General features: G+C 40.8%; 1 protein-coding gene across 1 annotated transcript in view; it reads left to right on the top strand.

The window, feature by feature from the left end:
• Window positions 1–9,379: 9,379 nt before the first annotated feature.
• The window catches only part of exo1 (exonuclease 1), a 33,081-nt gene continuing 25,589 nt past the window's right edge, over window positions 9,380–16,871 (top strand). The window contains exons 1-2 of the mRNA XM_039738829.1: window positions 9,380–9,479; window positions 15,945–16,113. Coding sequence (XP_039594763.1) covers window positions 15,953–16,113 — 161 coding nt within the window. The 5' untranslated portion in view covers window positions 9,380–9,479; window positions 15,945–15,952. The remainder of the gene's footprint in view (window positions 9,480–15,944; window positions 16,114–16,871) is intronic.

Here is a 16,871-nt window from a genome sequence, read left to right as displayed (position 1 = left end):
ATCATCACTCTTTAATTTAATATTATTGTATCTATCTATCTATCTATCTATCTATCTATCTATCTATCTATCTATCTATCTATCTATCTATCTATCTATCTATCTATCCTCTGCACAAGACCAAACCAACGCAATATTGCCTCTCTGACTATCCAACCTGAGCTGACCCTCTAATGTCCTCATTTCTAATCCTGTTCATCCTCGTCACACCCAATGCAAATCTTAGCATCTTTAACTCTGCCACCTCCAGCTCTGTCTCCTGCTTTCTGGTCAGTGCCACCGTCTCCAACCCATATAACATAGCTGGTCTCACTACCGTCCTGTAGACATTCCCTTTCACTCTTGCTGATATCCGTCTGTCACCAATCACTCCTGACACTCTTCTCCACCCACTCCACCCTGTCTGCACTCACTTTTTCACCTCTCTTCCACACTCCCCATTACTCTGTACTGTTGATCCCAAGTGAGAGAGTTCTATAATTATCGTAAAATCAATGATGGGTGTTGTATTGTCTCCTCCTTCTCTTTCTCATCAACATGTAGAGTTTTTCTAGTGAGGGTTGCTGTAGAAATAAGCTGTGCTGGACTGACTCAACTTATTTTGTCCCTCGTGTTGGACCCGAGTCTCCTTGATTTTCTCCCAGTGGGCTAGACTGGTACACTTATTGGAGGCTAACTACATGACCAAAGCCCCTCAATGGGCTTCTGTCAATTCCGGAGAAGCAGTGCATCCACTCCAGAGTCCTCCACGTGAATGAATCCTGGACATGAACTTAAAGTTAGTTGCCCATACTTATGATTTTATGGTCACTCATGACCACAGGTGCAAGTGGAGACATTGATTGACTGATAAAGTGAAAGCGTCGTTACTACAGTCCATTAAAATATCTATAATGCCGTACCACTGTCATGAACTTGGAGAGAACCTCAGCAAGGAGAGTCTCAAAATACCTCGGAATGCCCACTGGAAGGGGGCAAAAACGTCAAACCCTGGATAGAAATGGAAAAGGGCAAAGGTTTTCAAAAAGCTATATTAAACAAAGGAGCCTCAGATGGGCATGAAAGGCAAGTAAGGAGTTGCCTTAAATAGGAGATACCTTAGCAAACAATTTCCTAATACTCAAATCCAAAAGAATAGACGAAAAACAGAGGAAAGGATCAAATTAAAAGCAAAGTAACACTAGACACTGGAACTCACCAACAACATGAGCAGATTGAAACGTAACAGCCATAAGGCAGTGAAAGGACTGGGGGAGAAATGGGAGCCAAAGCATGAAGCTAAGGTCAAAAACTGAGAGATCAAAAATATCTAGCAACAACGCCTAACTGTAACCCAAACTCAAATTTTAAGAAAGTATCAAGTACTAAGAACTACAAAACTGTAAATGGACTTTGTTATTTTCTCTTGAGAAATCCGTAAACTCGGACAACCCAAGATGTTGTTAAATTTATGGCTAATCACAGATTGTTTGTCTTTTATTTTCTTGTCCTGGTATCCAGTGGCAGCCCTGTGCCACCACCTTCTGGACAAAAGTCTGATCGGCTGGTGGACGGAAGAAGAACACTTAGGGGCCTATCCCTGATGATGTCTGCCCAGGCTGACTCTTTTATTCTTTTTTTGTTACTTAGGTATAATATAAATGCCCAGTGGAGCCTATAAGGGGGCAGCACGGTGGCGCAGTGGTAGCGCTGCTGCCTCGCAGTAAAGAGACCCGGGTTTGCTTCCCGGGTCCTCCCTGTGTGGAGCTTGCATGTTCTCCCCGTGTTTGCTTGGGGTTGCTCTGGTTTCCTCCCACAGTCCAAAGACATGCAGGTTGGGTGGACTGATGATTCCAAATTGTCCCATGTGTGTGTGCCCTGTGGTGGGTTGGCACCCTGCCTGGGTTCGGTTCCTGCCTTGTTGGCTGGGATTGGCTCCAGCAGAACCACGTGACCATGTGTTTGGATTCAGCGGGTTGGAGGATGGATGGAGCCTGGAAGGCCTTTTGGTTGCAGAACCCTGAAGGTTTTTTTTTCCTTTTCCCACTGATCATATGATGCTTAATTCATTTATTCGATTATTGTTGTTCTGTTTCCACTTACTACCATTTTGATTACCACATGCAAGTAAGAATTTCACTGTACTCTGTACACGTGACAATAATGACCCTATAAATCTATAAAATTAAAGTCATGTGAAAAAATAAGTACACCCCATGAAAAATCATAACCTTTTCAACATACTTGAACAAGCAAACAGTATTTCTTCATGCAAACAGTGCCTACATGTAAAGGTGATATTCCTGAATAAAAACAAAAGGGAAAATGGTCTTTCCAGTCACTTTTTCATTTACTTATTTGGCTGACACATTTATTAAGGTGACTTACAACATTGATGACACAATTGGTTACATTTCTTTTTGATTTTCCAATTGGAGCTCAGGCAGATCAAGTGACTTGCTCAGGGTCACAAAGTTTCAGTAGCAGGATTTGAACCCACAACCTCAGGATTTGAAGTCCAAAGCCTTAACCACTACACCACACTGCTTGGAGTATGTTCACAGTAAACAAAAATTAGGCAGCTAGCATAGATCGGGTAGTGACATAACCATCCAAACTTAGCTGTTTACTGCTCTGTGATGTCACACTGACCTCACAAAGGATTATGAGGCGCTGAGAGAAAACAAGTTTCCCTTAGCTGGCCACACTACAAACTTTCTGGGAAAAATTTGGCAAGCAATGTTATTGGCGAACACATCAGATTAGCTGCAAAAACATCAATAGATGTAATGGTCTGTTTTTGAAAAAAAAGTTAGAAGTCCACCCTTGGCCTCTGAAGCTGGTATTGTCCCCTTTAGTAGAAATTACTTCTTGTATGCATTTTTCAGAACTGCCCAGCAGTCTCTGACATAAAATGTTCTGATCACTCCTTTACTTCCAAGATGTTTGTGGATTTTCTTGTATGTCCTCACCCTTTCAAAACCCCATATGTCAATGGGATTCAAATAAAGGCTTTGACTAGGCCAATCCATTACCCTCCATGTCTTCTTTCTGAGCCATTCCTTGGTGGATTTGCTAGAGTGCTTTGGTCCATTTCCAGTTCAGTTTCAACTACTGGGCAGATGACCTCCCATTCTCTTCAGGCACACCTTGATACGATGCATAATTTAGAGCTAACCCAATCACTAAAAACAGCACAGGCCTACAGTAAAACAACCCTAAACCAGAACATTTCCACCATCCTGCCAAATCCCCCCTAAAAGACAAATAAAGTTGTATCTGTCTTCGATATTAGGATGAGGTTCTTCTTCTGAAATGCTGTCTTCGGTTTGTGCCAATCATGTCTACTCCAGTTTTCTCGCATAGTCCAATGAACAGGAGAGTCCTAAATTGACCCTAGCGTGTGGTTGGTGTGTGTTGACGTTGCAATGGACTGGGTCTGTTCCTGCCTTGCACCCTGTGCTAGGTGGGATGGCTCCAGCAGCCTCCCGCTACCTGTTCAGGACTAAGCTGGTAAGACAATAACTTACTGACTGATGTCTAATATTGCCACACAACTCTGTCTTTGATTCATCTGTCCAGAGCACACTGTTCCAGAAGGCCTGGGGCCTCATGTATAACGCCGTGCGTAGAACTCGCACTATAACATGGTGTAAGCACAAAAGCCGAAATCTGCTTACGCACAGAAAAGTCCAGGTGCAGGAATCTGTGCGTACTCCAACTTCCACGTTCTTCCGCTACATAAATCCCGATCAGCGTGAAAAGTAACGCTCGTGCACGCGCTTTATATAACGCCCCAACTCCTCCCAGAATTACGCCTCTTTGAATATGCAAATGAATATAAATCGCCCTTAAGCTCAGCCTTCTGTGAAAAGACAATAGGAAAAGCACGGGGGAAAATATAAGAATTTCAGCGAATACCAAGTGGAGGCAAAGGAAAAACATACTATTTGTTTAATGAAACTGTGGGATAGTCAACAAAAGGAAGTTGATCGGGTGATATAGCGTGTTGGAGAAACTTGAAAGCTCACGTTCACAAAATCGCACGTGTCGGAAATAAAAAAGAAGTCGCATATCAAAGTCGCCGTGAAAAGGCGAGTTTTAGCCCACTGTCTGAGTGTCATATGAAAGTTTATTAGGGTACAGAGAAAAAAGGCACACAGTGGGGAAAAAGCACGAAATGTCAACTTCAATCTCGACATTTCCACTTTAATCACATAGTTTATTTTGTCATTAAAGTAGAACATCATGAACTTCTTCTTAAAATCGTTTAATTAACCAGTTTCTCAAATCACATCGTAATTAAAGTCGCACGTTAAATGCTTTGTTTTGTATTTGATCTTCTATGTGCTCTATGTGTGTGAATCACTACTTGCTTCTTAAACCGGCTCTCTTCCTCCAACTAGACACAGAATCCATTACATTCGTGATATTACAGCTCTCTGAATAACTAAAATACTGAGATGTATACGTGATATCATTTTCATGATGATAGGAGTTAAAGCACATTATTAAACATGTGTTTGACGGTGCAGTGATTGTGTGCGACCTTCGATGAAATAATTTATTGCAGCAGTACTCAGGGGCGGCTCTAGGCTTGTGGTGGCACTGGGCAGAGGAAGAATCGGTGGCTCCTTCGCCCCGTCAGTAAGGTAGCTTATGCATGGTGGATGGCCTCGTCCGTTGCAGACACTGCATAGCCGCCTCGTGCTCATGACACAAGCATTTAACTTTTGCCGAAATTTGTCGCTGCGTTTTTAGCTGTGTTATTTTCTCTTTTTGTTTTATATTCAATATATATTGGCGTAGCCGCCACTGCAGTCCTTGCTTTTCTTTCTCCAACTAACCAATCGCCACACAATCAGCTCTGTAATAGACGTTAAACTGTAAGCTTAGAGCGGCGATTCTTCAAAACGTTTAAGGAACATTGAAATATCTTCGTAGTACATGTTTAATTATTCTATCCTTCACAACACTCCCAGTTAAGAATAAATATAAACCGGATTCCAAAAAAGTTGGGACACTAAACAAATTGTGAATAAAAACTGAATGCAATGATGTGAAGATGGCAAATGTCAATATTTTATTTGTAATAGAACGTAGATGACAGATCAAACGTTTAATCCGAGTAAATGTATCATTTTAACGGAAAAATATGTTGATTCAAAATTTCACGGTGTCAACAAATCCCAAAAAAGTTGGGACAAGTAGCAATAAGAGGCTGGAAAAGTAAATTTGAGCATAACGAAGAGCTGGAAGACCAATAAACACTAATTAGGTCAATTGGCAACATGATTGGGTATAAAAAGAGCTTCTCAGAGTGGCAGTGTCTCTCAGAAGCCAAGATGGGTAGAGGATCACCAATTCCCACAATGTTGCGCAGAAAGATAGTGGAGCAATATCAGAAAGGTGTTACCCAGCGAAAAATTGCAAAGACTTTGCATCTATCATCATCAACTGTGCATAACATCATCCAAGATTCAGAGAATCTGGAACAATCTCTGTGCGTAAGGGTCAAGGCCGTAAAACCATACTGGATGCCCGTGATCTCCGGGCCCTTAAACGACACTGCACCACAAACAGGAATGCTACTGTAAAGGAAATCACAGAATGGGCTCAGGAATACTTCCAGAAACCATTGTCAGTGAACACAATCCACCGTGCCATCCGCCGTTGCCAGCTGAAACTCTACAGTGCAAAGAAGAAGCCATTTCTAAGCAAGATCCACAAGCTCAGGCGTTGTCACTGGGCCAGGGATCATTTAAAATGGAGTGTGGCAAAATGGAAGACTGTTCTGTGGTCAGACGAGTCACGATTCAAGTTCTTTTGGAAATCTGGGACGCCATGTCATCCGGACCAAAGAGGACAAGGACAACCCAAGTTGTTATCAACGCTCAGTTCAGAAGCCTGCATCTCTGATGGTATGGGGTTGCATGAGTGCGTGTGGCATGGGCAGCTTGCATGTCTGGAAAGGCACCATCAATGCAGAAAAATATATTCAGGTTCTAGAACAACATATGCTCCCATCCAGACGTCATCTCTTTCAGGAAGACCCTGCATTTTTCAACAAGATAATGCCAGACCACATTCTGCATCAATCACAACATCATGGCTGCGTAGGAGAAGGATCCGGTACTGAAATGGCCAGTCTGCAGTCCAGATCTTTCACCTATAGAGAACATTTGGCGCATCATAAAGAGGAAGGTGCGACAAAGAAGGCCCAAGACGATTGAACAGTTAGAGGCCTGTATTAGACAAGAATGGGAGAGCATTCCTATTTCTAAACTTGAGAAACTGGTCTCCTCGGTCCCCAGACGTCTGTTGAGTGTTGTAAGAAGAAGGGGAGATGCCACACAGTGGTGAAAATGGCCTTGTCCCAACTTTTTTGGGATTTGTTGACACCATGAAATTCTGAATCAACATATTTTTCCCTTAAAATGATACATTTTCTCAGTTTAAACTTTTGTTCCGTGATTTATGTTCTATTCTGAATAAAATATTAGAAGTTGGCACCTCCACATCATTGCATTCAGTTTTTATTCACGATTTGTATAGTGTCCCAACTTTTTTGGAATCCGGTTTGTAGATTATTTAAATGAAAGTGTTTCTGAACCGCGAGGTCCGTACAGGAAAGGCTTTGAAACGTTTTGCCGTGGCTGAGACAGCGTGTCCTTGAAGCTGTATACCGATAATTCTCTTTCTGATCAGCTGCTGCTGTGATTCACACTCAGATACAGTGATATAAATACTCCGAGTGGTGCAGTGAGAGTAATATGGAAAAAGATGATCCGCTGTGGCAACTCCTAACGGAAGCAGCTGAAAGAAGAAGAAGAAGGAGAAGTGAGAGTAACAATGCTAAAGCAATTATGGTATTTGGAATACTATGGCTGTTCCCTGGACCATTATATTGTTACACGTTAATTACAATCAGATGCGTTACACTAATAAACAATATGTGGTTAGTTTCAGGGTAATTATAAAGCCGCAATAGGAAAATAAGGTGTAACCACACAGGAACAGTAACACTGCTTTGACGCTGGGTGCCGCCAGTCTGCCAAACCGAGCGGAGAACTTGCGTACGACAAGGTATGAGGTACCGTGGAAAAGTGCGTGGCTTTACGCCAAGTGTAGGTTTTATACATCGCCATTTGAACGTGGAAAAGTTCTTACGTAACATTTCTGTGCGTACGCACCGTTTATACATGAGGCCAATGGTCGTTGCCTAGATGTTCTTTGTGGACTGCAAAGGCTTCTTCTTGGCACACCTCACATACAAGTCAAATTTGTGCAATCTCAAACTATTTAGTGACCTTTTTAAGACCCTTGCTGGACTCACAGACATTCATGTCAGAGGGATGAACGTTTTGTAAAATGGGTGATTTTCTTTTTCTCTTGGGCAAAAAAACAGGTAAATAATAAATATAAAAAGCCAACATTTCTCAGACCAGGGTGATAAGTGAAAAGGCAAATCTCCTGAATAATTCTGTTACATGTTATTGTTGATGTCTGTTCACCTGTCTTGCAAAAGACTCACCTGCTTGGAAGATTAAACTGCTGTGTATCTCATCAGCCTATAAGATTGTGATAACAGAACTGCTTGCATCCTTGGAAAATGTTTGTATTTACTTGGTTTGAAAACTAAAGTGTTCTGGGGACACTGGTTTCTAATCAGCATGCAGTGGTATTATGTACTTCTTGACAGCTGACAACAATACTCATTTTTTTCTTATGTGTTTACATTAGTGATAAGGCGAGGAATTTGGTATTAACCATTGTTTAATCAATTGTCATGTTGATCCAGGCAGAGACTGAAGCAGGTAAATACTTCGGGGCAGTGGGTGGTGTTCGGATGGTGTGAACAGGGACAGTGCGAGCAGAAGGGACAGAGCGAGTCCAGAGATGGTGTGAGAAGGCAGATGGTGTAGGAGAGAGACAGTCCACTGAGATCATTCCACCAACTGCAGACAGACAAGGGTACGTGGCTGACAAGATGCAAGGCACACAGACGGTAACACCTACCTCCAGGGTGGAAGAGACAGTTTCACCACAGAGACGTCGGGTCTAATGTGAGGTGGAAGATTCACAAGAGGACTGAGTGAAGCCATAAAGAAAAACCAAAACTTCTGTTGGGAAACAATCATTCAGCAAAGAAAGAGTTTCATTGGGACAGTTAGAATACTAATTGTTGTGTTAACACAGCGTGCAACTTGGACTTCACAGCATCAAAAGTTGTGCCCCCTATTGTTATATTTCAGAGAATGGACTGTATGTTTTTCGTTTTAAAAGGTCTTTGCTCCTGATATTTTTAGTTTCTTATGTACTTTCATCATCTTGGTAGATTTTATATATTCTGGTCTAATACAAGGTACTGTTGTTTTTCTTGAAATTGCTGCCTTGTCTTTCATTGTGTTTCATTTCACAGTTCACTATTATCTTTGAAGTTCAAGAGTTCCCAGACCCTTATTAAAACTGGGTGGCGTAGTCGGTTATTTTACCTGCGTTTAGGTTTGATTACATATAATTATGACCAGATACCTGTAACATTCACAGCTTTCTTTCTTGGCCCTCGAGAACTTGTTTGGTTTTGGCATGATGACACCACACACACCAATAGCAAAGAGCACACCAGACCTCCTAGATATCTGCAGGGTCCACCTGCATACACCCTAAGGAGGCTCTAATCATTGGCACCTAATATTGAACATTAGATTCTAATTTGACTGGTTGTGAAGTGGTGGTAAATGTAAAGGTGGACTTACTTTTTTCCGTATTTCTTTTAATTTATAGTATGAGAATGAATACGATACGCCTATGTGTCATTTGTTCAAGTACATAACCAGTCTCTGAACTGTTTGCCCTGTCAAAAATGTTGAAAAAACGAATCATTTTCCATAGGATGTACTTACTTTTTCAAATGACTTTATGTAACTTTACATATTCGTCTCAAGGATGAGCATGAGACATTAAACGTCAAAGCAGCTTTCCATAAATGTAAACTCTACTCAGGCCAGCCTCCACGTTGAACAGGATGGACACGACAACCCTTCAATTATTGGTTTATGTTTTCTTACTAGGAAGGTGCCAGACATCCCACTGCATGAAAAAGTATACCATTCGGATTCAACAGCTAAAACACTTAATTGTGTCCCAATAAATACGATGTCCTGCATCACCTGCCTTAAGATAAAAAGACTGAATTACGAACTGAAATCGGAGCTCACAAACACAGCAGCTCAGCCCTGCACTCACAAATAGATACGCCCCTACAGCGCGCTCACACGCCACGTGACCAACAAACAGGAAGTAAATCATTTACCCTCGCTTTCTTCACTCAGACACATGATTGGATAAAATATTTCACTGTCAACCAATCATAGAGCTCATAGGCGGTGACGCGGCCGGCTTGCCGCGAAGCCTGAATAGTATACTGCCGGCCCCCGAGAAAGCGAAGAAGAGGAGCGAAAAGAAATAGGCGCGCAGCTGTCCGGTGTATCTGAACGGTAAGTAATCACAATATTTGTATGCAGCTTCTAGATAAATCATGTTCAAATACATCTCAACGCATATCATTCATTTAAACCTCACAGAAAGTGGTTTGTATGTGTTCGTGGCAAGTGCTTACTGCAAGATTTCGTGAGCCAGTGCTATTTAAACATTAAGAGATCACCATGGGGTAAACTGCGCACACACACTTCTCTCTGAGGAATTTCTCACAGCACTTCCAAGTGTTTATTCCGGGTCATTTTATTTGCAGTATATATAAGATTTAATGTCGGGGTCTTTAAGGAATCTAATTTTTACGGTGATCTGATTTTTTCACTGCGACGGTTTAAGGACACCATACTGACATCTGCGTTAATTCATTAAGAAAATACTAAAATACGTTGATTAAACCGCACAGAAGTCCGGTCCTAAATCATCTTTGTATTCAAGGCAATTAACGTACTCCCACTGCGAGATCTTACTCTATTAATTATACCTTTTGTCTTTAAATTATATAAGGCTCTTCGCTAACGTGTGAGTGCATTTGCTTGACTGTCTTTCGTATTTATACTATAAAATCCGCTTTCTGAGTCCCCTTTACTCATCAGGTTATACTTTCTTGTCAAGCTTTAAAATAACTTATAATTTTCACAAATGGCGTCCGTTAAATAATAAATAGCATAGCTAATAATATAAACTGGCACGTTATTCCAAATTCTGGACATGCAAGTTAAGGTGGTGAAACTGTTTGGTAGCAATGCTACATCTTTTTATCCACATTTTCTATGTTCTGTTTACTTTTGCGTATATTTGGATAGGTCAGTTCATTCAACTGGTTTATTTTAGTATTTGTATTTTTCGTCTTTATATAAACGAAAAGCTATAAGTGTGACGTATTATTAGTGCTGCTGTCTCACAGACCAATGTGCCTGCTTTTGAATCGCTAAGTCCTACTTAATTAAGTGTCTATGTGAAGTTTGCGTGTTCTCCCCCCAATGCATGTCCCCCTATCATTCACATTCTGCCTTGCTCATGTAGGTTAGAGTTTTGGGATGCCTGTGCCTATCCCGGCAGCATTGACTACAAGGCAAGAATCAATGCCGCATCAGGCAGGAGCCCATCTGTGAATACATTTGCGAACACTTGCCCTAATATGTCCATCCATCCATTATCCAACCCGCTATATCCTAACTACAGGGTCACGGGGGGTCTGCTGAAGCCAATCCCAGCCAACACAGGGCGCAAGGCAGGAAGCAAACCCCGGGCAGGGCGGCCCTAATATGTAAGATTATCAATTTTATCTTAGTTTCCCTTTTTTAAAATCACTAGAGTATAGTAGCATCAAAATATGGATGAAAATGAATTGGTGGCATGGTGGAACAGTGGTCAACACTGCTATGTCACAGCTTCAGGGGCCTGCCATCTGTGCAGAGTTTGCAGGTTCTCATTCACATTGTTCTTGTCAAAGTATTCTATTGTCATTCTTAATAATAGAGACATACATGTTCGGTTAATCAGCCATTCTGTCCTCTCCAAGGCAAGATTGTCATATCTGGATTTTAACTAGTCTGGTGATTGTTGTTTTGGTCTTTAAAAAGCTCAGTTTCAAAGTGATCGCCAGTGTTGGCAGGTGCTGCTCACAGAACATGTCTCTACCGCTGCAGACGTCTTTCCTGCATGTTATCTGGGATAGGCACAACGCCCATCAGATGTCAAATTGTGTCATTGCAAATGTGTTTGAGACAAGATATTTTCATTGTCCAAGGAAGAATCCACATCTCCATGACTTTTAACTGATGTCCTGCTCTTTTTGTGGTTGCCTTGCCCATGGTTGTAAGGATAAGTTGGCTATCTGAGGTGATTCCTTAGTGATTAGTGGTTATACAGTTACAGTCAGGCCCATAAGTATTTGGACAGTGATACAATTTTCATAATTTTGGCACTGTGCACCACCACAATGGATTCAAGGTGTGATAGAAGTGTAGACTTGCAAGGTACTTAACAAAAACATTGTATGTGCCATTTAGAAAAGACAGACATTTTTATACATTTTCAAGAGCTCAAAAGTATTTAGACCAACATAATCATAAATGTAATGATCATTTTCAGTATTTGGTTGAAAGTCCTGCACTGTCAATGACTGCCTGACGTCTGAGCCCACGGCCTTCTCCAAGTGTCCGGTTTCCATCCTACTGATGCTTTGCCAGGCCTTTACGGCCTCTGTCTTCAGGTGCTGCTTGTTTGTTGGACTTTCTGCCATCGGCAAGTAAGCTGCATGTCCAGTTGGGATGAGGTCCGTTGATTGACTCAGCCATTGAAGAATCTTCCACATCTTGGTGTTGATAAGCCCTTGGTTTGCTGTCCCACGATGTTTTGGCTCATCATCCATCTGTACTGAGCAGTGTCATCCTATCAGTTTTGCAGCAGTTGTCTGAATCTGAGAAGGCACTATGGCACCCTGGACACTTCAGAATTCACCCTGCTACTTCTGCCAGCAGTCATATCATTAGTTAACATCAGTGAGTGACGTCCATTGGCAGGCACAAATGATCAGGCCGTAACACGACCTCCACCATGTCCCACAGGTGATCTGGTATGCTACACATCATGAGATATTCTTTCTCTTCTCCATACTCTTTCCATCATTCTGGTACATACTGATCTTAGTTTCATTTGTCCAAAGAAAATTGTGCTAGAACTGGACTGTTTTTTTTTTTTTTCTTTTCTTTAATATTTTCTGGCAAAGTCTAATCTGTCCTTCCTATGCTTGAAGCTTACCAGTGGTCTGTACCTTGTTGTAGACCCTCTGTCTTTACTTTCATGAACTCTTCTCTTGATTGTAGACTTTGGCAATGATAGGTCTACCTCCTGGAGAGTGGTCTTGGTTTAGCTAAATGACATTAACTGGGTTTTCTTCACCAAGGAAAGAATTCTGTGATCATCCAACACCGTTGTCTTCCATGATTGTCCAGGCCTTCTGGAGTTGCTCAGCTCACCAGTGTGCTCTTTCTCTTTAAGATTGGATCAAATGGTTGATTTGACCACTCCTGGTGCTTCTGCCATCTCTCTGATGGGTTTGTTTTGTTTTCTCGGCCTAACGGTGGCCTGTTTTTATTTGCATGGACAGCTCTTTGTTGAGAGTTCACAGTGACGCCGTCCAAATGCAAATCCCACACTTGGAATCAACTGCAGACCTTCTACCTGCTTAATAGTTAATGAAATAATGAAGGACCTGCTCCCACCTGGCTATGGAACAGCTTCTCAGTCAAATGTCCAAATACTTTTGAGCCCCTGAAAATTGGGGGTCCATGGATAAAAATGTCTGTCTTTCCTAAATGGCTCATATGTTATTTCTGTTAAACCCTTCGAATTAATGCTGGAAGCCGACCCTTAATCCTATGATTATTTTTTCATTTCAAATCCATTGTGGTGATGTACCGAGCCAAAATTATGAAAATTGTGTCACCATCCAAATACTTTTGGACCTTGCTGCTATCGGAGGTGATTCCTTAGTGATCGTTGGTTATTCAGTTATTTATCACTTTCATCAGTTGTGGTCATTTTGAGCTTCTGCAGCATTTCGATAGAAGACACTAACATTTGCTTCTGCAGATACAAAATGGTGAACTATTTCTTCTCTCCACCTCTAATTTCTTTCCAAGGAAATACAACAACATGGAACTGTTTGGTAAAGTAAGTACATTGAACATCATGACTGCCTGTTTTTGTTCATTTGCCAAAATAACTGTTGTACTCTTTGGCTGTTTCGTTTTCTTTTCTTTTTTACTTTCATATCTCTCTATTACAAAAAAAAAAAATCTTGGAAGGAGACGAGACGTGATTTTTTTTCAGAGAGACACTTTCACATCCTGCGAGATGAGACTTTGTGCCAACCGATTTACCCACGCCTGAGGCCGGAAATAAAAGACAAAGAGTAGATGACAAAGTAGAACGTCGTAAAGAATTCAAAAATGTTGGCGTGATACACATACAGAGCAGGTTAGAGTACAAAAATTCGAAAGTTTAAAAAAAAAAGGATAGTAAAGATCACATTAGTGCAAACAAATGGAAATTATTACTCGGTGAAATAACAGAACAGCAAAAAGAGATCGAGTATATTTTTCAGATTTAAACTTTAAGTCGGAGAATTGTAGATTGTTTAATTCATGTTGCCATCAGGGAAAAGTAGTGTTTCTTCCCAATGAAGGTTCCAAAAACATTGGTTGCGGTACACATGCAGAGATCATGGAAGTACGAAAATTCGATTACATATTAAGTTCATCTTCTCTCTAGTTATCTTCTTTATGGAATTTTTTTCTGATATATGTTTTGGATTTCTCCCAATGAAAAATACAGGTTTTCTTTAAGTTGAATTGAATAAAATATGTTTGGGTCGTTAAAAATAGAAATGTTGCAAAAAAGTACAGTGTGTTTAGTCAGGTAGAATAAAATGTGAACATTATACGTTCATTGCTGAGGTATGATGGTGCCATAGTCAGCACTGCAGCCCCAGACACAGGGTCTTCGTTTACTATCCAGAATCTGCCCACTGTCTATGGCAGGGGTCCTCAGTCACAGTCCTGGAGTGCTGCAGTGGCAGCAGGTTTTTGTTCTAACCCAGTTACTTACTTAGAAAGCAATTCTTGCCAATAATTTAATTTCATGGCTTGTTAGTTGCTTTAACTCTGCTAGGTCAGCTCATTTTCATATCCTGGATTTTCTTCCCCTTTCTGAGGATATCATCCAAATGATCTGAAGGCTAAAATGGAGGACTAATTCTCAGTCCTTCACTTTCCTTCCAAGTTTTTAATTAAACCCAATAGTGCACGATAAATACACACAGAGGTGTAAATGGTAATAAGCTAAAAGGGGAACTGCTGGTCTCTTTTGTCATTTGTATATTATTGCTAATTAGGAGCCATTTAAAAAACAAGAATACAGCATTTAAGACTAAAATAAGCAATGAGGGTTCAAAATCTTAACGAGCGAGACAACTAAAGTGAAGCAGAAACATGTTACTTGAGCAATAAGAGCTGCTTATTAAGACATTGAGGTGGAGCAAAAACCTGCAGCCACTGCGGCCCACCAGGACTGTGATTGAGGACTCCTGGTCTATGGTCACCAACATCCCCAAAATGCAATTGGTGATTTGGAACTGGTCAAAGTGTGACAGTGGGCCTTGCAGGTGGGCTACCACCCTGTCCAAAGTTGGTTTTTGTTGGGTACTTGATGCTACGGTGGACAGTCTGGCCCATCACAGCCCTAAGCATGTTATAATAAATGATCTGTATGATTTTTTTTTTTTTTTAAAGAACTCTATAGTTCTAATCTTTGCACAAATGTCTACAAAAACACAACAAAAGAAGCATTAGCACAATATTATTAAGGGCAACACGTAGCACATTTCTTCTTTGTTACATACTGTGCAAATGTTTTTTATTTTGTTTTTGTAAACTCTTCCTCAGTGTAGATTACGACTATAAGTTATGTGTTTACCAGAGCAGGATTAGGTTGATTTCATGATAAATGAATGGATGGATGAATTTAAGGGGAGAGTTGTGGGCTTTTAAGGTAATATTTTTAAAATATGAGCCATGGCAGACACACAATGTACAGAATGGCGACAATCTCTAAATACCCAAAAATTTAGAAGTGTCTGAAAATCTTTTAGACTGTGAGGAGAAATGCAGGTGTATACCTTGGGGGGTTAAATACATTTCAACCTGAAAATGCATGGACTACATCAGGGTGGCCAGTTCTGGTCCTGCAGGTTTTCATTCTAACCCTTTTCTTAATGAGTGCCCTGTTTTTGCTGCTAATTAACTTCATGTGAACTAATTTTGATGAACTTGTTCTTGAAGACTCAGACCCCTGAATTATTTATTTTTCCTTAATTAACAGCCAAACAACAATGAGATATAAAATGAGCCAAAACAACAGGTGTCCATCACACAATATCTGAAAATAAAGAAAGGTGAAGGTCTCAGGAATGTCGATCTGCTCAGGTCCCCAAAACATTTGAACAGAAAATAGAAACTCCACAATTTCAGAAATGTCTGCTAATGCACCATGAGAGCAGCAACAAGCTATGAAATTAAAGAACGAGTTTAATTAACGTCAAGAATCTGCACCTCATTAAGCAGCTGGTTGGAGTGAAATTGGTTGGAATTTGAGGCCCTGATTTAGGTGGTCTCCAGCTGGCTCCCTCACTTCACATTTCGTTTCTGTTTGGGTGCCATTTAAGGAAAGAAATGAAGCAATTCAGAGGAACTATGAAGAAATTCAGGTGAGCAAATCTTAAAAAAGCAGTTAATTAAAAAGTTAATTAGCAGCACAAACAGGTCACTCATTTTTAAAAAAAAAAAAAAAGGGGTTAGAATGAACACCTGCAGCCATGGTGGTCCTCCAGGACCGGACTTGGTGACCCCTGGACTAGGTTGTCTGTTAACATTGCTGTTGATATACATGTATGTTGTTTTCAGAAACTGTTATGGGTATTCAAGGTTTGCTGCAGTTTATCAAAGATGCATCAGAGCCCATCAACGTGAAGAAGTACAAAGGACAGACAGTTGCAGTGGATACGTACTGCTGGCTTCACAAAGGGGCTTTTTCATGTGCTGAAAAATTGGCAAAGGGAGAGCCGACTGATCAGTAAGTAAAAATAAATAAATAAAAAAAAAGCAAAAGTGTTGAGCAATTCTTCATGCTGTTTATCTTTCCATTCAGCAACAACCCTGATATAGATTATGATTTTACGAGGCAGTTTAGGTTTATGTCAGCTAACCCTTATTACTGATGAATGAATCTGTTATCTCTCAGACGGTGAGCAGTATAACCCTTATGTTTTGAATGCCAGTAAACTACTTACTGTTTAAGTTTCTTGCGTACAGAGAAGAAGCCTGATGATTTTTTTCTTTTCACTAAAGGACAGTATTCTGGACAGCATGGTGGCACAGTTGTTAGCGTTGCTCCATTATGCGTCTCACATTGGGATCCCATGTCTGGCTGATATCTGCCCGGAGTTTGCATGTTCAGGGTTACCACACAGTTCCAATTTAGCCTGGTGTAGTGGGCCATGCTGGGCTGGCATCCTTTCCAGGATTGGTTCCTGCCTTGCACTCTGTGCCACTAAGATAGGACCCCCCCTGACACCCTGAATTAGGTTAACTGGATTACTTGGATATTTCTTTCAGCATCTAATCCATAAACTGCGGAGTAAACTTGAAGGTTATCCACATAACAGGAGCTCTGTCAGCTCTGCCTGAATGAAATTTTAGTTAAAAAAAAAAAATTAAATAAATAAAAACACAAAAAGGTACGGAATGGTCCACGCGGTACTTCCATGTAAATCTTACTTTAGGGACACCACGGGAAAGAAGATTTTACAGTGCAATAGAAACTTGTATTGT

The sequence above is a fragment of the Polypterus senegalus genome, chromosome 16, assembly GCF_016835505.1.
Source record: "Polypterus senegalus isolate Bchr_013 chromosome 16, ASM1683550v1, whole genome shotgun sequence".
NCBI lineage: Eukaryota > Metazoa > Chordata > Cladistia > Polypteriformes > Polypteridae > Polypterus > Polypterus senegalus.
The sequence above is the reverse complement of the archived record's forward strand: the minus strand, read 5'-3'. Positions and strand labels throughout refer to the sequence as shown.